Source organism: Ursus arctos, unplaced genomic scaffold, assembly GCF_023065955.2.
Source record: "Ursus arctos isolate Adak ecotype North America unplaced genomic scaffold, UrsArc2.0 scaffold_31, whole genome shotgun sequence".
NCBI classification, from domain to species: Eukaryota; Metazoa; Chordata; class Mammalia; order Carnivora; family Ursidae; genus Ursus; species Ursus arctos.
The window spans coordinates 30,534,490-30,556,450 of NW_026622997.1; the positions used below are offsets into that span (position 1 = coordinate 30,534,490).

At 52.1% G+C, this 21,961-nt stretch overlaps 2 protein-coding genes across 3 annotated transcripts; both read left to right on the forward strand.

Annotated features, from left to right (window-relative positions):
- Positions 1–4,929: 4,929 nt before the first annotated feature.
- On the forward strand, positions 4,930–16,200 carry FANCE (FA complementation group E). 2 transcript variants are annotated; one of them, XM_026482727.4, is made up of 10 exons: positions 4,930–5,377; positions 8,116–8,740; positions 9,311–9,355; positions 9,642–9,701; positions 10,012–10,155; positions 10,562–10,685; positions 10,895–10,973; positions 12,261–12,327; positions 13,981–14,106; positions 15,649–16,200. In XM_026482727.4, the coding sequence occupies exons 1-10, from the start codon at positions 5,130–5,132 to the stop codon at positions 15,748–15,750; spliced, it is 1,620 nt and encodes a 539-aa protein (XP_026338512.1). In that variant the 5' UTR covers positions 4,930–5,129; the 3' UTR covers positions 15,751–16,200. The 2 variants fall into 2 exon arrangements, with proteins under 2 accessions (XP_026338512.1, XP_057160794.1); XM_057304811.1 differs by lacking the exons at positions 12,261–12,327; positions 13,981–14,106; positions 15,649–16,200 and adding an exon at positions 11,153–12,244.
- An 840-nt stretch (positions 16,201–17,040) lies between these two features.
- Positions 17,041–19,479, forward strand: RPL10A (ribosomal protein L10a). Its single transcript, XM_026482729.4, has 6 exons — positions 17,041–17,097; positions 17,430–17,504; positions 17,582–17,662; positions 18,023–18,171; positions 18,803–18,975; positions 19,276–19,479. Exons 1-6 carry the CDS (start codon positions 17,093–17,095, stop codon positions 19,444–19,446), a joined length of 654 nt encoding a protein of 217 aa, XP_026338514.1. The 5' UTR covers positions 17,041–17,092; the 3' UTR covers positions 19,447–19,479.
- The last annotated feature ends 2,482 nt before the right edge of the window (positions 19,480–21,961 follow it).

The following is a 21,961-nucleotide window of genomic DNA, read 5'->3' on the forward strand; positions in this document are numbered from 1 at the left end:
ATGAGGGTGTGAGCTGTTTCCACTATTTCAGAAAGTGACTGAGACAGCAGCAGCACACCGAACCCAAGCTTCTCTGCCAGCTGGGCTCAGGGGCAGTGCGGGGCATCTCCAGTTTTCTCAGCAAACCGAGGAGCCCTGCTTAGCTTTTACTTCTGATTTTTTTTTTTTTAAGCAAGAAGGTAAATTGATAGGAATACATGTTGCGTGGGTGATCTTTGACAGCATGGGGTCTCTGGAAGGAGACCAAAAGGTCAGCCCTCGGAGCAAGGGAAAAGGTGGGCAGGTTTTCATCTCTTGTGGAGGGTGGACATACTTCCAGATCTGGAAGTACGTACAATTCCAGGTTCTTAATTACACCTTCCCAAAGGGTTAATTATACTCAACACACGCAAAGTATATTTGGATAAAGGGTGGGATAGAAAAAGGTCTTGTCTCCACCTGTGAGACGTTCAACCGTGTTGAGAAGTCACCTGGATTTTGTCCATGAACCATAACAGCTGGATCAACCAGTGACTGAGACAAAACTCCTGGGTGAATCTCACAGAGGAGGAAGTATTTGAGCTGGCTGTTGGAAGAGGAGTAGGGGCTCCTCAGGAGGAGAGAAATAAGAGCACTCCAAGCAGAGACGGGCCAAAGTGGGGAACTACTGGCATCCGGGGTACCAGTCGGGAGTCGCCAGCAGGGAGCACCCAGGCCCGGGGGTGGTAGGAGACAGGTAGATGAAGGGGTTAATATGTATGACAGACTTCACACATTATCAGTTCCATGAAGTGGGGCATCTATGATCCTCATGCTGCAGAAGAAACCGAGGCATGGTCTTTCCGACTTCAGTGAGAAAGTGGGGTTTGAACCCAGGTATTCTGACTCCCAGTGCATCCTGAGAGGAAGCGGGGGGATATGCACTTGAGAGGAAAAAGGGCCAGACCTGGGTGGCCAACTGACTGTGAGGTGGAAAAGGAAAATTTAAGATAAGGACAGTCGGGTGCCTGGGTGGCTCAGTCTGCTAAATGTCTGCCCGAGGCTCAGGTCATGATCCCAGGGTCCTGGGATTGAACCCCACATTGGGCTCCCAGCTCAGTGGGGAGTTTGCTTCTCCCTCTCCCTCTCCCCTTTTCCCCTGCTCAGGCTCTCTCTCGTGCTCTCAAATAAATAAATAAATAAATAAATAAATAAATAAAATCTTTTAAAAATAATAAGATGAAGAATATTTTCAGCACAGGTGGCCACAGGATGGCACGATCACATGAGCGCAGAGAGCAGCTGATGGGGGATTTGGACAGGTTGAGTGTGGGGTTTTTGTAGGCTGTCCAGATGGAGGGGGTCCTGTCTGACACTAGGTTTGGGTAAACAGAAGGAGGAAGAAGAGGAAGGGCCGGTCGTTTAGAAGGATTCCCAGGCTTCCAGCTTGGAGAGTCCGTGGGATCCTGCATTCGCACTGGGACTGCAGGCAGTGGTCAGGACTCAAAGGTGTGGGGCAGGGAGTGATAATGCAGAGGAAAGGCTATTAACAGGCATCTACACTTTTCTTTCTCCCTCTCATCCATCCTTCTCAGCAAGAAGCAAGCTGGTCCTATGTAAGTGGATCACAGGTTGCCCACAAGCCTCTCCTGTATCTGACCTTTCACTCCGTTGGTGGTATTATTGAAACTTAGTGCGAAGAAGGAAAAGAGATTCCCAGGAGCACTTGCTGGCCCAAATAGACCTTGCGGGACTTAGAGAAAGGCGTCCTTTAAGACACTTTACTGCCATCTGCTGGAAAATAGTTGTAATAAATGTAGTAACTCTACACTGTGATGCCAGTGGGGGCTGCGCCTTTGTGGTATATACAACCTACCCAACCTTACCTGTCAGCCTTTTTCCTGGGGCAACAGGGCTTGCAGGCAACAGTCTTCTCTCCCCTCTGTCCTCTCATAGCCAGATCCGATGCCGATTCTTCATGCAAGGGAATGGCCGCTGCCCCTTCAAGTCGGATTGTATTTATCTGCACCAGCAACCGGATAAAGCCCTGACTTCGGATCCTCCCTGGACTGAGAGTATGCAGCTGACCCCTGGGAGTGAGATGGTAACAGCAGGGATATGGGACAGGGAGGCTGCTGGTCATGTTTACAACAAATGTCTGCGATAAATGTAAAAGCCATACACAGCGTCCATGATGATATCAGTCCCTGCTCAGATGGGGCATCTCTGTGCTATGCACAACCTGCCCGACTTTATATGTCAGTCTGGCTTCTCTTGTTCCTGGGGCAATAGGGTCGAAGCTGATGGGTTTTCATTGATTTCTTTCTCTATTCGCAGGCGCTGGGCCCAGCAGGGTTTCTAGGGCGCACCGAACAGGAGAACGAAGTGTTCTTCATGAATTGTGCCTTGGCCATGACCTTCTGGGGTTCAGAACTCTTACTGGGTCCCGATACTTCTTACCTGGGCCTTCTGTAACCAGGATCAACATGTGGGGGATAGAGCTGAGAGGCAGGGATTGCTAGGTGGTAGGTCTTTTCCCTTTCAGGGCTTGGTGGGGGCTGAAAGTAGCAAGCCCTCCACGCCCATGGAGCACAGCAGACACAGCTGGGGACCAAGGGAGGAGGTGGAGGGCTCTTGTGAAAGAGAAAGGGTTTACTCTCTTGCCAGGGACTTGGTTTTTAACTTTGCTCTTTTGTAGGATTCTGAAAGAAAACCAATAAAATGCATCTAGGCCATCACTGCTGGTATCTAAAGCGTGTCTGCTCATAGCCCGGATGCCCTCCCGCTGACCAAGGGCTGTTTCCACATTCATTCTGTTGCAATATCACCTGTCATTAGCCTCTGCAAAACTTCACTTTATGCTCCTAAGAGTATGAGAGTGGAAAGGGCAAATAACATCTTAGTATTAGGAAAATAGTAATGACATCACAGATCCCATGAAAAGGTCTCCAGGATCCCCCAGGGTACTTGAGCCACCCTTAGAACTTTCCTCCCTGCTCTCCTTCCCAAGGCTAGAATGCCAACCTCAGTGGGCATGAGCCAAAGCCACCATCGCAGGGTAAAGCTGAGAGTTGAGGACTGGAAAGGCACTGAAGGTTATTTAGCATTTCTGACCCCACCCCCTACTTGTCAGGGCCTGCCCCCCCGAAACAGCTGGTCATTTGAACACCAAAGACATCTTCTATGTAGTTAGAACAGTTAACCTGAGATAGAAGTGTTGACAAAAAACTTCTTTCCTGCTATTTAAGCCTTTGCAAAGCAGTCACTCTGTAAGAAATACTCCTTAGTCTTTCCCAACACCTCCCTTAAAAATATTTTGGGGGGAAAAAATGGCTCCAGTGGAAATCAGATCCAGCTCAAATAACCCTATGGCTTACCATACTGTTCAGGGGCACCTGGCTGGCTCAGTCAGTAGAGAATGCAACTCTCAATCTCAAGGTCGTGAGTTCAAGCCCCACATTGGGTGTAGAGATTACTTAAAAACAAACAAGATATTCCTATGGCTTACCATATTATTTAGAGTGAAAACCAAAGTCCTCTTTATGACCTCAAGGCCTCACAAGATTTAGCCCAGTTACCTCTCTGATCTTTTCTCTGATTACTCTCCAGCAAGTACATTCTGCTCCAGCTGCATTGTCTCGGGCCCTTTGCATGTGCTGTTCCCCCTGCCTGAAATGACCTCCCCAAAGATCTCTATCTGACTTGCTTGCTCCCTTATCTTCTTCAGGTTCATTTTGCCTGACTACCGTACTTAAAATTACCTCACCCTATCTCCCTTCCCAGCTATCTTCTTCTTGAAAGCACTAATCACAATCAAACATTCTATTGTTTACTTACTAGTTGTCTCTCCTCTCTAGAGTGTCAGCAACAATGAGGAGGGTCTTTGTTTTGTTCCCTGGATCCCCAGCCCTAGGTGCTCAGTAAAGGTTTATTGAATAAATGGATGTGTGCAGCTGCAGAAGCTGGGAGAATGGTAAATAGAAACTGGAACCCAGAGTAGGGTTTATGGGTGCTGTGGGGGCTCTTCTCCCCTCTCTATTTCTTTAAGACTATTCATTTGAGAAAGAGACAGAGCACAAACCAGGAGAGGCAGAGGGGGAGGGAGAAGTACACTCCCTGCTGATCTGGGAGCCCGATGTGGGGCTTGTCCTCGGGCGCGATCCCAGGACCTGGAGATCATGACCTGAGTTGAAGGCAGATGCTTAACCATCTGAGCCACCCAGGCGCCCCATCCCCTCTCTCTTTATTTTTATCCTCTGAAGTGATTTCTCCTTTCCCTCCACTTCGCTGGAAGCCTGCCTTCTCCAGCAGATTTCCTTAAACTGAAATCTTGGAGGTGGAGCCCCTCCCAGCCCCTTATAAACAACCGGAGCAAGCTTCCTGGACTTTGGAGGAAGTTCACAGCAAGGCCTTTGGCCATATAGATACACAACTACCCACATTCTCAGGGTAGTTGTGTATCAAATATTTCTGGAGAGGACTGAAACCCTCATGATGGCAGTTGACGGACTGTGGAAGAGGTGACGTCAATGCGGGTGGTAAACTGTGATTAAATCCTACCGCAAAGTCCATGATCTACACATAACATGGACATCAGCTAAAGTTAAATGATGCTTGGATCCTGAGCAACAGGATCCCTGACATCCATTCCGCATCCGCCTTTCGTCCCCCTACTACAGGGAGCAGTGGAGAAAGGAAGGCGAGGATCAGCAGGCAAGGATCCCTCCCTTCACCAAGCCCCGACCCATCCCACCCCACCCCGCTATCTTCGGATGAACCCGCCCACAAGCGAACCCCCTCGTTGTGGTCCCGCCCCATCCGTGGATCTCCCTCGGCCTTGGTCCCGCCCCCTTACTCCGTTCCTCTGTCTCTCTGGCCAGGACCATTTCTGGACCCGCCCCTTCCGGCCTGCCTCGCCCCTCGCTTCACGTCCGGCCCCGCCCCTGGCCACACCCCTTCCTACGTTTCTAAAGGCGCGCGCGAATCTTGTAGGGCTACCGGCGGCGGAGCTCCCGGTGTGTCCCCGAACGCTGAGCCCGGCAGGTGGCAGGTGCGGGAGGAGGCTCGTCGTCGCGTCGGGGCAGGCGCTGGCTTTCTGCTCCCTTTCGCCAGTTTTCGAGGCTGAGGTCAGGAACCAGAGCGGCGGCCGGCGCAGCCCCGGATCCCCGGGCATGGAGGCCTCGGAGGGGGCGCCCGCTCTGGCTGAAGGCGCGGGGTCGGCACCCTGGTGGCAGCTGGAGGCCCCGGCCCGGTTCCTGCTGCAGGCGCTGCAGGCGGGGCCGGAGGGGGCGCGGCGCGGCCTGGGGCTGCTGCGGGCCCTGGGCAGTCGCAGCGGAGAGCCCTTCGGCTGGGCCAGCGTCCTGGAGGCGCTGTGCCGGGAGGAGCCTGTCGTGGAGGGCCCGGACTGTCGCCTGGAGCTGTAAGTCGTCTGGTCGCGGGGCGCCGTGTTCCATCCTCCACGCCGTGTGAGGCAGGGGCTGGCGCCACCCCACTTTTCTAGATGAGGAGCCCGAGGCCCGGAGAGGTTCATTAGTTCCCCACGGCCAGGCGTCCCTGCCCGGCAGGAGCACCTCCTGGGTGCGGCCGGAGCCGTCAGACACACGCCTCCCGCTGAGTGTAAATGAATAACTAGAAGCCGGTGGACTCAAATCGCTTCTGATCTCGTACTTCCCGTCTCTAAGGAAATCGAACTCATAAGTCTGGATACTTATGTTTAACCAAGTGTACACAAGAGTAAAAATACGTACATTATAAAGTATACGAAAGTAGAAATTTAAAACGTGGTAACCGAACGGACATCTGATGGAGTGGCTTTATAATGTCAAATTTTCAAAGCACAATATACATTTTAGGGCAAAATCACTTTCCTTAAGGTTGGTGTTCTTGATCATTTATAGTCTTTGGGGTGACTTTGAACTTTTATTTTTTCCTTCGCCTCTTTATCTGATTGACAATTTCTGCTGGGAGAAGTCAGTTCTGCCATTTTCTTATTTGGTGGGCTTCCGTTACTGATATTCAGTTTCTTTTCAGTTATCCTTATAAGCTATGTGTCCATTTAGTGAGGTTGGTTTTGTTAAAGACCATAATGCAGTATCCATAAATGCACTGAATTATCATAATTAATGAAAATACACAAAAAGTAAAAGAAAGAAAGAAAAGAAAAAAAGAAAAACGTGAGGTGCCCCGTTCAGCCTCTAGGGGGCTGAAGAGACTGGCTTTGCACTCTTGGATACCCTTCCCTCAGAATTAGGCTGAAGACTGGACTAGGAAGGGCCATTCCATACATTAAATAGTTGTAATACTTAATTTCTTATATTTTAGGTAAGTAGAAATAGAAATTCTAATATTGTCTTCTGACACCCCACTTTGAATTTCTTTCAAGAAATGGGTCAGGAGAGAGGCACCTGGGAGGCTCAGTCAGTTGAGCGCGGGGCTCTTGATCTCCGCTCAGGTCTTGACCTCAGGGTCCTGAGTTCAAACCCCATACTGGAGCCTATTTAAAAAAAAAAAAAAAAAAAAAGGAAAGGAAAGAAAGAAAAGAGAAAGAAAAAAAGATAAAGAAAGAAAGAAATAGGGGCCAGGAGAATGTCCCCAAATTGGAGGCCATAGACGTGTTTATCCAGCTGTCTGGCTTTTTCTTGACAGACTAGGAGGGGAACTTAATCTAAGGTCCCTGGTAGAACTTTATTTCCGTATAACTGGTTTCTTTCATAATCCCATGTATTTTATCTTATACATTTAACACTTATTCTGATAAGGGGGTCCATGCACACGAAAAAGTTAAAAGCCCTTGAAGTAGGGTCTTCCCCACCTCTGTACTTCTGAATATCCTCTACCACAAATTGACCATCTGTTTAACTTTTACTTTGGTTTTTTTCTCTCGCTTTGTGTTTGTTTTTCACAAAGAAGTAAAAGTCAGAATTTTTTTCTCTTTCACACATCCCAGGTGCCCCTTGTATGGGATGGCAAGCAGCCCTGCAGAGTCACATAGAGAGGAGCAGAGAGGCATGATGGCAGATGGGCTCCATGTACCCATGACTTGTTTGCTGCACCAATAAGCCTCAGGTCACATAGCATCTGGATTCTCACGTTGACAACATGGTACATGGCTCCATTGCACTGTCCGCGGTAGCCCTGGCTAATCTCTGGACACTTACTCTCAGAGAGTTAATTCATTCAGTAAATGCGTACCCAGTGCCTGCGATGGGCTGATGCCATGCCGGGTATTGGGACACGGCGGAAGGAGAGACTGCCTCTGCCTCTCAGGACCTCAGCTGGATGAAAGGAACGTCAAAGCTAGACAGATGTGACCTTGTGAGTTCCAGGGGATTGCCAAGGGGAGCACAGGGCCGCAGAGGAAGCACTGCTCAGCATCCTCGAGTCTTACTACTATTATTATTATTTTCATTTTGGACCTTGGCCCATCCCACAGCACATTCTTTTTTTTTTTTATTTTATTTATTTATCTTTTTAAGTAAGCTCTACGCCCAATGTGGGGCTTGAACTCAGGACCCTAAGATCATGAGACACGTGCTCTAGGGGCACCACGCTGGCTCAATCGGTGGAGCGTGTGACTCATGATCTTGGGGTCGTGAGTTTGCCCCATGTTGGGTATAGAGTTTACTTTAAATAAATACAATCTTCAAAAAAGAAAAAATAAAGTCACATGCTCTACTGACCAAGCCAGCCAAGGGCCCCCTAGAGTATTATTTTTATATAAAGTTTGGGAAGGGACTTTTTAATGTAAAACAAGCATGGATCTTTTATAGAGTAGGTTTCAACATGAATTTTTTGAGCCAGAACAGGAGATGTCAAAGAGCAGGGCCTAGCACAGAATACATGAATACATGCTCAATGAAAAAAAAAAAATGGAATTGTTAAAAAAACAAACAAACAGCATCGCTCAGAGAACTTTTGGCTCTTTAGCAGTAGTAAAATGAACTCCAACTGGCTTCACCACCACAGCAAAAAATACATGCTCAGTGAAGGCCTGTTGAATGGCGCTTGTGCTGACCCCCTCTATCCCCACTGCCCCGCGGGTACTGCCCCCTAGCCACCCTGTCTGTCCACTGCCATCCAACCGCTAGCTCTACGCGGGCTGCCCTGTGCTCCTTCCGGCAAGATGCTCTTAACTGTTTGTCCTCTCTCTGCTACCAGGAAACCACTGCTGCTGCGATTGTCCCCCTTATGCCAAAGGAACCTGATGTCCCTGCTGATGGCTGTCCGGCCATCGCTGCCCGAGAGCGGCCTACTCCCTGTGCTGCGGATTGCACAACAAGACCAAAGCCCCGAGCCTGACGCCTGGCTCCGGGCCCTGGGGGAATTGCTGCGGAGGGATCTGAACGCTGGGGCAGCGCTTGAGGGAGCGTCTCCGCTGTCTGCAAGCTGCCAGAGACAGCTCCAAGGCCTGTGTAGGCGGCTGGGCCAGGGAGGCAGGAGGCTGAGGTTGGCCCAGGCTCCAGTTCCCGAAGAGGAGGAAGAGGGGGAGGAGGAGGACAAGGACTCCCCGCGGTCTGGGAAACGCAGAAAGGGGCCAGCAGAAGAGCCTGCCAGTCCTGAGGGCGAGAGGGCCCCCAAAAGGTTCCGGCATTTGGAAAGAGAAGAGGAAGAAGGACAGGAGGAAGAGAGTCGTGAACCTGAATCTTTGGAATCCCGGGCAGATGAAGGAGGTGCCTCACCCATTAAGAACCAGCCTGGCAGGGCCGAGCCCAGGGAGGCTGGTCAGGGTCTGGAGGAGACTCAGGCCCCAGCTGAGGGCTTGGAGTTGCCCAAAACTGTCCAGGTACTAGAGTGGGGAGGCTGGGTTTGGAGTGATCCTCCAAGAGTGTGGGGCTGATCCAGGATGAAAGCTGGTTGGGAGACTGTTTCCCAACTTGGATAACTGTTGTCCACGGAGCAGGGGGTAGAGGCGTGGGGTTAAGGGAATAGTCTCTGCTCCACCGACTCTGAGGAGGGGGTGGGAAGCGAGTTACTGGAGGCGGAGACCTTTGGCCTTAACGATCTACAACATGAGGTTAAAGGACTGCAGGGCAAGAAGAGAGGGTCCAGAGCTGTCCTGGGGAGAGGGTGTGGAACTGTGCTAGCCTGCAGCCTGTCCTCCCAACCCAAGGCCTGGGTCTGCCCCCATTCGGGTGGGTGCAGAGAAGACCAGGCTAGGCAGCTGGCTTTCCACAGGCCTTGTCGACTTTGAGTTCTTAAGCACCTCTCAAGGTTTAGGCTTCATGTTCTTGGCTCTCTTGAATCGTCCTTGCCTGCTAGCTCCCACTGATCCGGGGCCTTCTCGGGAGAGGGGCTCGGACTGGGCCATACCGTGTTGGTAGGGACTTGGCCCTGACTGGGCTCTCCTCTGCAGGACCGGGTTCCCAGGCTGCAGCAGCTGCTCAAGACTTTCGGGGAGGTAACTGGCCCCTGCTCCCCATTGCCCCCCATCCCCTACTGCCTGGACCTCAGCCATGCCCAGGGAAGCACAGGCCGTTTGGACAGTGGGGTTCGGAGTGGAGGTCCAAGGACAGTCACTGCAGGGGCTTGTCTTGGCCCAAGGACAGATCCGTCATCTAACCCAGACAAGTCCCTCTCCTCTGGTAGCCTCCAGGCTCTCATCCACCCACTCTGCCAGACAAAGGGGTGGTCTCGGACTGTCACCAGGGGTTCTGCCCACCCAAACACGGGATTTGCCTTTCCAGGGTTTGGAGGGCGCCCCCCCGCTCGAGCTACAGCTTCTCCATGAGTGTAATCCCCGCCAGGTGAGTCTGGAAAGACTGCCTGGCCCTGAGGGTACATCCCCTCTCCCCAGCCTTTTTCCATTTAAGTCTCCGTTTCTTTGCCTTGAGTGGGAATGGGGGGAGGGGATTTTGTTGGGTTTTTTTGGTCTCTTGGGTAGGGGTCACCCTGTGTGCTTCTTTTCGCCCTTGGATCCTCACGACGGGGGGCAGCTCTCCCTGCCTCACCTTACCTTGGAGTGTCCTTGCCCTACCCATCCTGCTTCGGGGTTGACTTCAGACAGCCTGGCAGAGGCAGGCCGAGTACGTCTGTGTCCTCCCTCCTCCTTGGCAGATGGACCTTCTGTGTGCCCAGCTGCAGCTCCCACAGCTCTCGGACCCAGCTGTCCTGCAGCTCTGCACCTGGCTCCTGTCCCTTTCACCAGATCTCAGCCTCAGCAATGCGACTGTTCTGACCAAGAGCCTCTTTCTCAGACGGGTAGGTGCCCTGCGATACACTTGGCAAGCTGGGGACTATGGGGGAGAGAATCTGAGCCCTCAGAAGGGTGGTGTTTGGGAGAGCTGGTTCCCAACCTTGTAAGGCGACTGGCCCGTCGATGCAGCCTGGGGCAAGGGAAAGGTAAGGACCTCCAGGTCATGTATCCACATGGCATCTAATTCCTCCCCCTTGGACCCCAGACCCTTCCAGAAGCTGAAGGGATTTCGGAGCTGGGGAAGGGAGTTTTGTGTCTTTTCCAATGGGCGAATCCATGTGAGTTCTAGATGAAAGAACTTCTGTTTTTTCTTTGTAACATGTATCACCGTCTGAAATACGTGTCTGGGAAACATTTATTAAAGGGAAGAAGAAACGAATGGATTAATATTTTCCTTCCCGTTGGCTGTAGATTCTCTCCCTGACTTCCTCAGCCTCCCGCCTGCTCATGACTGCCCTGACCTCCTTCTGTGCCAAGTATGCCTATCCTGTCTGCAGAGCCCTTCTTGGCCCCGTGCTCCAGGCCCCAGGAATAGGTAATTCTGGGACCAGCCCCAGGCCTGGTAGCTGTGCCCTCTCGGTTCCCAGCACCCTTCACTCCAGGGGGCCCTGGAAGTTGTGTATTCAGTCAGTAAAGATACCTTGCTTCCTGACGATGCCCCCCCCCATAAGGAGCCAGGCATTCTGTTCCATCCTCTCCTGCCATTTGCCCCCAGACCTCCCCGCTCTGCTGTTCCCTATCCAGGTCCAGCTCAAACAGAGTTACTGTGTTGCCTTATGAAGGACGAGGCCCTGGAGCCAGACACACGGATTCTAATGCTGGGGTGAGTGGACAGGCCTCCATGCTGCCCTACCCCCACGCCCTCGCCCCAGCCCGGCCTGCTGCCGCCATTCCGGAGCTGGAGCCAGCTGGGTAGCAGGCTGTGCCTGAAGGACAGGCAGCGGCACAGCGGATGCCCCTCTCGCTGTGGCCCGAGCCTGGCTTGTGCCTTCCCTGCCCTAGGCTTGTGCAAGTTGCCATCCTGGGACCCTGCCCAAGCCCCGGGTTCCAGTCTGCCGGGCCGGAGGCCTTGGGGAAGAGGCTGCTGGTCGCCACTCTTGAGCAGTTCACAGCGTAGCTGGAGCATGGCCAGTGGTTAAGAGCACTGGCTCTGGAGCCGGCGGACAGGATTTCAAATCTCAACCCTGCCCTGTGTCAGTGCCCTGACACTTTCACCGTCTCTCTGAGCCTCTGTTTCCTCTTATGAAAAATGGGGATAATGTTCCCTTGCTAGGATTTTTCTGGATATTAAATGTGATAATGCATATAGGCTTCAGCGCAGTATTTGGCCCCTGGTGAGTGCTCGAAAATTGTTATTAAATTGGTGTTCAATTTGGGTATTAAAAGTGGGGAGTCAAGATCCGGACACGTAGAAACAAGTGAGTAGCTACGACTGCATTGGCACTACCGTGAGCTATAAAATGCTGACTCTCGCGTGAGAAGGGGACGGTCTGAACAATAACGTCAGCCACCACTGGTCGAGTCCTTTCTCTGTGCTTTAGCGTTGTTCTCTCCGTAGTCTTCGCACAGTGCTGTGAGGTAGGTGCTGTGGCAGCTGTGGAGACGGGAAGCCTGACGCTCAGGGTCGTTAAGGGACTGGGCCAAAGGTCGCACAGCCAGCAAGTGAACCAGACTCAAGCCTGTGCAGCCAAGAAGCCGCACTGCTGCGTGTGACACGCTGCCTTGGCACGGCCGGAGCGGATGGCCCCGCGGGCAGGGCTCTGCAGGGAAAGCTGCCCTCCAGACAGCCTCACGGACATCTCACCGCGCCATCGTGCTCTTCCCTGGGCACCTCACCTTCCGCACTCACGGTGCGCTCTCCACTCCTGCTTGCTTTGCAGGGAACCTTCCTTGGTACACCTCATGCCAAATCCTTCGTGCTCCGCCCCAGGAGTCTTGGGTTGTAGCCTTCCCAGCACCGAGTATGGGCTGGCTCCTGGGGGCCGCTAGCGTCGGCGGGGGCTCTGACTACTTCCTCTGTTGCTGTCTCCGGGGCCTTGCCCTGGAGGGGGGTAGGAGCAGTAGATACCCAGACATGGGCTGTCCTCAGTGGGGCCTGTGCTTTTTGCAGACAGATCTTGGAGCTGCCCTGGAAAGAGGACACTTTCTTGGTGGTGCAGTCACTGCTAGAGCGGCAGGTGAGCAGACTGCCTTGGGGAAGGGTGGACGAGCAAATGTCGCAGTGCTGTGGACGGGCGTGGGCCTCCTGGCTGTCTGATCCCTCCGGGGCTGGAGGCAAGCAGAACAGCTGTCCCACGCAAGCTGGGCCACAACAGCGGGTGAGTCCTGGGGCCTGAAAGCCTGGGAGCCAAGAGCTGACTGCATGGTAGAGCCCAGCTTTGCCTCTTACTAGCTGCGTGGCCTTGGGCAGGGACTTTGGTATGTGTGTGTGTGTGTGTGTGTGTGTGTATGTGCCTGTGTGTGAATTTTATTTTATTTTATTTTATTTTTTTAAGATTTTATTTATTTGAGAGAGAGCGAGTGCGGGAGGGAAAGGGAGAGAGAATCTTAATCAGATGCTGTGTTGAGCACAAAACCTGACTTGGGGCTCAATCCCCCAACCTTGAGATCATGACCTGAGCAAAACCAAGAGTTGGATGCCCAACCGACTGAGTCACCCAGGCACCTTGAATTTCATTTTATTTTTGAATAGGTTATAAATTAATCTGTTCACAATTTTTTAAAAAGATTTTATTTATTTGAGAGAGAGAGAGACAGAGATAGCACGAGTGGGGAGGAGAGGGAGAAGCAGTGGGGAGCCTGCTTCGGGGCTTGATCCCAGGAACCTGGGATCATGACCTGAGCCAAAGGCAGACACTTAACCAACTGAGCCACCCAGGAGCCCCTCATAAATTTTTTTAAGATTTTATTTATTTGAGAGAGAGAGAGAGAGTGCATATGTGCGGGGAGTAGGGAAGGAGAGGGGGAGAGAGAATCCCAAGCAGATTCCCCACTCAGTGCAGAGCCCTACTCAGGGCTCAATCCCATGACCCAGAGATCATGACCTGAGCCAAAACCAAGAGTCAGATGATTAACCGACTGAGCCACCCAGGTCCTCTATGTTGACAAATTTTAAAGCTCCAAGGATATAGTGAAAACTACTCCCCCCGCCATCCAGATTCCCCTCTCCAGGGCTAATCAGTGTTACTAGTTTCAGGGGAACTCTCCCAGAGATGCTTTTATGTATAAGGACACGTGTTTAAGTTTACTTTTGCCTACTTTTTACATAGGTGGCAACACACCGAGCTCAGTGCTCTGTACTTTGCTTTTTTAACGTACAGTATATTTTGGGAATTTTTCCATATGACTGCCTAAAGTTCTGCCTCATTTGTTTATAACTTAGGTAGCTGACCTAACCTCTTTATGCCTCAGTTTTCCACCTACAAAAGGGGAGTGATGATGGTACGTACCACACGAGGCCGGGGTGAGGTCGAAGTGGATAATTGGTATGAAATGCTCAGAACGGTGCCTGATGCATACCAAGTGTTTATTACAGTACTATGAAGGACAGCTGTTGTTACCGTGCCGGCAGTGCCCTTGGGACTCCTCACTCCTTCATGTCTCCAACCGCCAAGCGACGCCGAGACCCATGCGCCAGGCTTCGTGTGCATTATCTCATTTCGTTCTTTTCACCATCTTTAGCGTCGGGAGCGCCATTTTCCAGATGCCGAAACTGAGGCTTTGTCTGGTTACGTGACCTGCCCAGGGTGACTTCGTTAGAAAGTGGTAGAGTTCAGAATTGAATCTGGGGCCCTTTCTTACTCTCCTGTCCCGTCTCCCAATGTGTGCAGGTGGAGATGACCCCTGAGGAGTTCAGTGTCTTGATAGAGAAGCTCTGTAAAGAGGGGCCAGCGGCCACCACGTCTGTGGCCTATGCCAAGCTCGTGCTGATGGTGATGACCAAGTACCAGGCCCGCGTGAGTACCGGGAGGGCCGCGAGGGCTGCTCCTGCTGCTCTGCGCGGGCCATGAGCATGCACATCTAGATGTCAGCCCGGGAAACTGCAAGTTCAAGTCTCGGACTGGGGGTGAGGTGGCGGAGGAGTTCATTCAGCCGGCCTGCACCGCCGTGGGCCAGATGCTCTGCGGGCACTGCAGAGTCAACGGTGACCATAACGCAGTCCCTGTCCTTGACTTGACACTCTCCACCGGTGCCAGGCCAGTGGGGCGGGAGAGAGCGGATAACCAGATCAGCCTAGTATCTGGAAGGAGCCGGGTGAGAGGTGTGTGCGGGGCATTTGGTTGCCGAGGAGGAGGAGGCAACTAAACCTGGTTTGTGGTTGGGAGTGAGGACAGGCTTCTCAACTCTGAAAGGCTGAATGGCGGCCAGGGACCAAGACTGAGGAAAGGGCATTTCAGGCAAAGGAAGCAGTATAAGCGGTAAGCGTCCAGGGGGATCTACAGGTAGTAGCTGAGGCCTAAAACCATGAGAGTGGGTGGTGGTAGGGGTGAGGTTAGAGGTCAGAGTTAAAACACTGAGAGCTAATATCGCAGAGCCCCTGCTATGTCTTAGGCACTGTTCGGAGCCCTTTGTTTATGTTAACTCGCTAGTTTATTCCACGTATTAGCCCAATGAGGAAATACTATTATTAGCTCCATTTTATAGATGAGGAGGTTGAGACCCAGAGGAGGTTAAAATGACCTGCCCAAGGTCACGTGGCCAGGCCATGTTATCATCTTAGGAAAGACCCCGTAAGTTATGAAGAGGAGCATGGACTTTGTCTTGAAGGCCAGGTGTCCTTGGCTGTTGGCTCTTTACCTTTTGGGGGGAGTCACAGGCCCATTTAATGATTTGATGAAACCTATAGATCCTCCCAGAAAAATGAGATCTGAACACACATCTTATGCGAAATTTCAGGAGACTCCTGGATCTTCTGGAGACCCTGTAGATCCTGGAGGAAGGGCCTCCAATATGAGACATCAGTAGTTATCCCAGGGCCCCCCTGAAGCTGGGATGACTAGTCAAATTTGTGTTTTATAAAGGTTTTATAAAGGCACCTGTGGCATCTGTAATTAGGAGGGATTGGAGAGAAGGTACAGGGCAGAGACCTTGTTGTCAGGAGGTTACAGCGACAGGTCAGGGAAGAAATAGCGTGGCCCAGAAGGAATGCGGCAGCCACAGCGGAGTATCTCTGACTCTCAGTTTCTCATCTGTATAATGGGAGGGTTGTGCAGATTACATGAAGTTGTGTTTATAAGTGTTGCCACGTAGTAAGTACCCAATAATTGTCAACTGTTATTAGTGTGGCTGACTTAGTAAGTTGTACAGTTAATATTTGACCCCAGGTCCACTTGAACCCAAAGACTTTGCGTAATCATGGTAAAGTAATGCATTCAGATATCTCCTCCATGGTCCATGTGTCCTGAATTCCTCTCTCCTTCCTAGACAGGGCCATGGGGCAGAGGGGAAAGGGGACGAATCAGCTGCTGGAGTCCTGATATGATTCTTCCTTTCCCCAGATCACTGAGATCCAGAGGCTGGGCCTGGCCACAGCTATAGAGCTCAACACCACTTTCCTGAGGAAGTCCCTGCAGGCCGCCCTGAGACATCTGGCCCCCTGACCATGCACCAAGGGACCACACTGCTGGAGCTCCCTCACCAGCTGCCTGAAGGATACTTCTGCCCTCTGCACCTCACCCTGACCCCTCACCTGGGGGTAAAGGCTGAGCCTGGCCATCCCAGGGGTCTGCTGCCTCCCTGCTCCAGGATGCAGAGAAGACATCTTGGCCTCCCAGCCAGCAGGAAAGGTCCTGGGCTAAGCAGTTTGATGACCCTTATTTCCAGATCAAAAGTGACTCCTTGTCACTTTTACTTCAGACTGTGGGGACAGAAACTTTCTGAAAGGCCTCAGTAGGGTCAAAGCAGACCCTGGTAGATGAATGATGCTTCAGGAGCCCTGAGGTGACCTGTGTCCTCAGCGCAAATATCTTGCACTCAAGTGTATGTTATGACGCTCTGTGTTCTTTCTGACTTGGATAATAATTTATTAAAAAGCAGGTATTTAATAAAAAGCAGGAAGTTTAATGTCTTCTTCGAAGCAATGTCTGCCTTCCTATGAACTCTGGGTATTTGTTGAAAACCAACAGACACCACCACCACCCACCCTACTCAGTGACAAGGGGCATCTTTTTCCTGGTGAAAAGTTCTGTGAGGGGAAGGCGACAGAGTTCTCGAGTTCGTTCCTTCAGTTCTGGGCACCGGTGTGCGGCGCCACTCCCCCCAGCCGCGGCAGAGCTGTCTGTGGAGTAGGCGGAGCGCGCACTGGCCACGGCGGGGGCCTTGAAGGCGGGTGCACCTGTCGATTTGGAGAAGGTTGGTTCGTAGTAAACACTTCACCGGGTTGGTGTGATTCAATGGACTATCAGGTACCTTCCCAGCTCTTCCCCACTGCAGGCTTCGAGGGGCCGGGAACAGAACTTTCATGACATTTCCCTTCTCACGACTTCTCCGAAACCATGAGCCCCAGAGCACAATGATGAGGGAGAGGTCAGTAAGCCCCGTTTTTGAGGCCCGAAGCAGGTGCGGAGGGCAGGAGGAGGCGGGCAGAAGAGGGTGGAGGCACAAACATGCGGGAACTGCACGCTCTCAGCGGCCATCACGCTGCGGTGCCCAGGACCAGGCTCTTAAGTGCCTGGCAGTAGCTGGCGCGAATGGGGATAGTCTCCGCGTGCCACGGGGCGCCCAAGATCGCCGCACCTCCTCTCCCTTCGAGCGCGTCTAGCCGCGCAACGTGCGGCAGCGCCCTCTAGCGGCCGCAGATGGCAGTGCTCCCAGGGATTGAGCGACCCAGCCGCGCTCGGGAGGGAAGCTACAGGAAAAGGCATCTCGCGAGAACAAGAGCCTTATTTGAACGCATGCGCGAACTAGATTAATCTCTTTCCTGTTACTGCGGCGTGGGGAACCATGAGGTGAGTGGCGCTGAGGAAGCCATCCACTCTCATCCGAGATCCCTGGCACCCTGGTGGGGAGGGAGACTTGCGGGCTGAATCGGGGGGTGGTCTTTGCCCCTGTTTCGCTAAGGGGCATTTCTCGCCGGGCGCCGCCCTGCAGTCACCGGCGTTCCAGTCCGCCCGCCGGGCCCGTCCCCCAGTAGGGTGTCTCTTTCTCGGGGCTTGCATCGTGGTCACACCCAAATCGCCGGATTTGGGGTCCGGAATCCCTTTGGGGTCCGTCTGCCTGCCCGAGGCTGCCGATCCGGGCTTTGCAGGTGCTGAGCGCTCGTCTTGCTTCTCTCTCGCAGCAGCAAAGTCTCCCGCGACACGCTGTACGAGGCGGTGCGGGAAGTCCTGCACGGGAACCAGCGCAAGCGCCGGAAGTAAGCCGGGGCTCGGCGGGGAGGGCAGCGGCGTGGGAAGCCGTGGGCGGCCGCCTGACTTTGGTGCCTTCTCTAAGGTTTTTGGAGACGGTGGAGCTGCAGATCAGCCTCAAGAACTATGACCCTCAGAAGGACAAACGCTTCTCGGGCACCGTCAGGTTGGCACCGCTCTGACCCCACCCAGCCCTCCGTGCCCCCCCCCGTACCCCCCGCCACTCTCCAGGCTCCTGTTGAGCTTGAGGCGGGCGGGCACGGGCGGCACGGACGCGCCTGGGTAGTTCAGACCCCCTGCCCCGGGCAGGCGTGGCTGGACGGACCCCCACCCTGGGTCTTAAAACAAGAGGGGAGGCGTGGGGAGGCCTAGGCCGAGCCCGCCGGCTAGTTTGAGAAGCCAGACTAGCTGTTGGTGAATGTGGACGTTCTGGGTAAGGCTCCGTGGCTGCAGCGGTCCCAGACCCCTTCACCTGCTTTCGGACCCCCCAGACTGGGCTTGACCTGTTCTGTCCCTCAAAACGCAGGCTTAAGTCCACTCCCCGCCCCAAGTTCTCCGTATGTGTTTTGGGGGACCAGCAGCACTGTGATGAGGCCAAGGCAGTGGATATTCCGCACATGGACATTGAGGCGCTGAAGAAACTCAACAAGAATAAAAAACTAGTCAAGAAGCTGGGTGAGTGTGGCTTGGGGTGGTTCTGTATTCTGGCAGACAGTTGTCATGGGAGTGGCAGGCGACAGTACTGCCATCTGGATTTTAAAATGGTGGAAGAGGGTGCAGAGAATCATGATGGGAAGGATATGCTCTGGTGGGTTAACTTGAGTGATAGTTTTTAATCTTTTAAAGGTTCCTTTTTATATTTGCTTTGAGGGTTCTTTCTAAACAGGTGGGCTCCTCATTATGTTCTGAATTGGGATTTCTACTTAAAGTCCCCCCCCCCCCCATCTTTGTCCTGTGTGGTGTGAGCATTTCAGGGATAGGAAAGCAGTACCTTGGTTGTCCTGTAACTAGAAAGTAGGCAGACGGGATTTGAACTCGAGGAGTCTTAACCAGCGTGTGCATTTACTATTGGAACAAGGAGGATGGGTCAGCCTGGGTTTCTGACACCACGTTTCATGTTAATGTTAGGCCAGTAAAAGTCCAGGGAATAGAGATAAGCTGAATAAGGAGAGGAGTAAAAAGACTTGGTATGTGGAGAATTGGGGTAGAGTGTAGTGGTTGGAGGCCACTTTCGTGGTTGGATGACAGCTCTGGAGGTTGCCTTTGGGGGCGAGATGCTGAGCATCCAATGACTTCTTTTTACCAGCCAAGAAGTATGATGCCTTTTTGGCTTCAGAATCTCTGATCAAGCAGATCCCACGAATCCTTGGCCCAGGCCTGAATAAGGCTGGCAAGTTCCCTTCCTTGCTGACCCACAATGAGAACATGGTGGCCAAAGTGGACGAAGTGAAGTCCACCATCAAATTCCAGATGAAGAAGGTAAGGAGGTCTGACTGGGTTGCATAGGTTCAGCTGTGGTGATGGTGGCACCACCAGTCCTGAAGTTTATCCCCTCTCTAAATGGGAGCCCTGGTTTGCATTTCTGTGGATACTTAGGACATGTGACAGTCACCAAGCAGGATTGAAGCTTTTCACATAGGCCTGGTCTTCCTGGCCTGGGGTTAGGGGACAGAGTACTGTTGATTAGGGTCACTGGAGTGGGGGGATGGGCCTACAGATATGCCCACTCTGACTCTTCCATCTAGCCACCAGCCTGATTTGACTTGACTCTTCCCACAGGTGCTATGTCTGGCAGTGGCTGTTGGCCACGTGAAGATGACAGATGATGAGCTTGTATACAATATCCACTTAGCTGTCAATTTCCTGGTGTCCTTGCTCAAGAAGAATTGGCAGAACGTCCGGGCCTTGTACATCAAGAGCACCATGGGCAAGCCCCAGCGCCTGTACTAAGGCACAGCTTAATAAACCTGAGCGCTACCATGACCTGTCTGCCTGTGTCCAGGGAGAGGGGGTGCTCTGTGCGCTGACGTTGCATGCCATAGCGCTGTGCTGGTGGCGGCAGTTTCTGGCACCCACTGATGGTTGGTCATGCTCTCCGTACTGCAAGCCAGGAAGTACATTTTATCTACCTTCAAAACCATGTAGTCTTATTATTTCGGTCTCTTGGTTACTTTATAACGTAACGTGATAGTGGGGCTGCTTACTAGGACTGGAGCTTTTCTGAACCTTGGGAAGGGCAGATCTCTAGGACTAGGGCTCCAGCCTGCAGTGCTCCCGCTGCGTACTAGTGGAAAGAGAGGGCTAGGACCTTCGCATTGAGGACACTGACTCAGTTCTCAGCAGCATGCTTAACCTATGGCCTGAAGTTGCTTCTGTCTACACCATGGTTTCTTTCCGTGGGCTTCTGTTTTGTCCTTCTAGGTTGTGCATTTGGGCCCTTGGTGGGGATCACAAGGAATGTTTCAGATGGAGATTGGGTTCCTAGATTCTTCAGATGGAAGTGGTCCACAACCGTGACTTCCTTGTCTGACCCCAAATTAAATAATCTGTTCAGGGTAGTAATTTACTCTGTGAGGTGCTTAGGAAAACACAAGTAGGAGACCTTGTAATTGCTCCTGTTTTCTAGGGGAGCTAAGTGAATGGGTAGAATGGGCTGTGGAAACTTCAGGCCCTCTGCTCTCCAGGTAGGTTCTGTTCCCTTCCCGACCTGAGGCACTTTACCTGTTGGGAGTTTTTGTTTAAGATTTTGAGAAAGAATGAGCGGCAGGAGAGGGAGAAACAGACTTCCCACTGAGCAGGGAGCCCAGTGAGGGCTCAGTTGATCGGAACTTGAGCCACCCAGGCGCCTCTTCCCTGTTGGAGTTCTTTCCTCCAGCATCCAGCACTGGGAAGTTGGTTTTTGGTATGGGAAATACCAGTGATTTGACTTGAATCTGCTTCATTTGACTTTGGTAAAGTAACAAGGCCATCCGTCCATCTTTAATACAGCTGAAGGGGGTAGGGGCCTCTGACTCTTGATAGCTCTTGATTTTGGCTCAGGTAGTGAGATCGAGGCTCCATGCTGTGTGGAGTCTGCCTGGGAGTCTCCCCTGCTCACGTGCATACTGTAAAATAAACGGATGTTTTTAAAAAACAGCTGAAAGGCGAATCCAAAGCGTAAATAGAAGGTTCCTCAGAACAAGTTTGAGCCGTAAACAACATACAAGATTTTCACCGAAGATCTTGGTCTTGTGTTTGACTTCTATTGTAGCTTTTAAGTTAGTGAGTTTGCTTACAGGTAAAATGGCTACAACCTAATCTTGAATGAGCCTTGAATTTGGGTTCTGAGGGTTAATCGGTGTAGTTTGCTCTTTCCTCTGGTCTAGTACTGTCGTATTAGGAGTGATAAAATGCCTAGGTTTGTCAGACAATGTTCCAGAGAGAGGGGGAAAAGCTGGCATATAAAACTACAGGACCCAGTTTTATTGAAAACATTTATGCTGAGTTAAAGTGATGGAAGTTTACATATCAGAATGTTGGCCATGTTTAACTCAGAGAGGAAAGGGATTATCTGGGGTTTTCTGAAGGTCTATGATTGTAATCAGAGGGAAAAAATACTAAGGCAAGAAAAAAGGATATTTTGAGGACTATGGGAATGTAATCAGAAATGCCGTCTGCCGGACTTCAGTGTTGCTCTAGCCACTGAATACAGCAGGCCAGAGCCACGAGGCGGAAGCCTAAAACAAGTCCCCAAGTTGGCTAAGATGGGCCCCAGCGGCACCTCGCAGCCAATTCTGAGGGCCTCGGGCAGCGGATCTGAGCTGAAGACCAGAGAGACGTTTCTGTGCCACCAGCAGCGGCGCTGTGCTGCCAACAGCTGTGGAGCCATGGGTTTTAGAGGTGGTTTCTCATGACCTCACATGTATACTCAACTATTTACTGGGTGCAAGAAGACCCACCCCCCCCATGATTGCCTGCGGGCGGAACCCCTCCCACTCCCGAGTTTGAATCCCAGGGCTCCCGCAAGAGGCCCGTGAGCCTGCTGAGTGAGTCTCAAAACGGTTTTCCCACCTGAAAGTGCAGGTGATGGCACCTGTCTAAAAGACAGGAGGACCAAATTCAAAGCGTTTCGTGCTTTGCGCGGTGCCAGCCCTAAGGGCTCAAACAGCAGTTGTAAAACGGCAGTGACGTGTAGGTGCAGACGGGCGCGTTCCGACCCCGGCACAGAAGGGATCTGCTTGTCTGGCTCAGCGGGGTTTAGGTGCTGATGAATGGGGAGAACAAGGTGGCTTCAAAGTTAGCCACGCCCTCCTGTTTGAAATGAGCCAAGGATTGAACATTTTTAATAGTTTTGGAAGCTTGGAGGGGGGAAGGTAGGTGGGTGTTTGGAAATACTTGGGAACTTGAGTCTTCCTGGATTATTGATTTGAGTCACCTGGATTTAAGTCACCCATTCCATCAAGCCTCACATCCTGGGGTAGGAGTC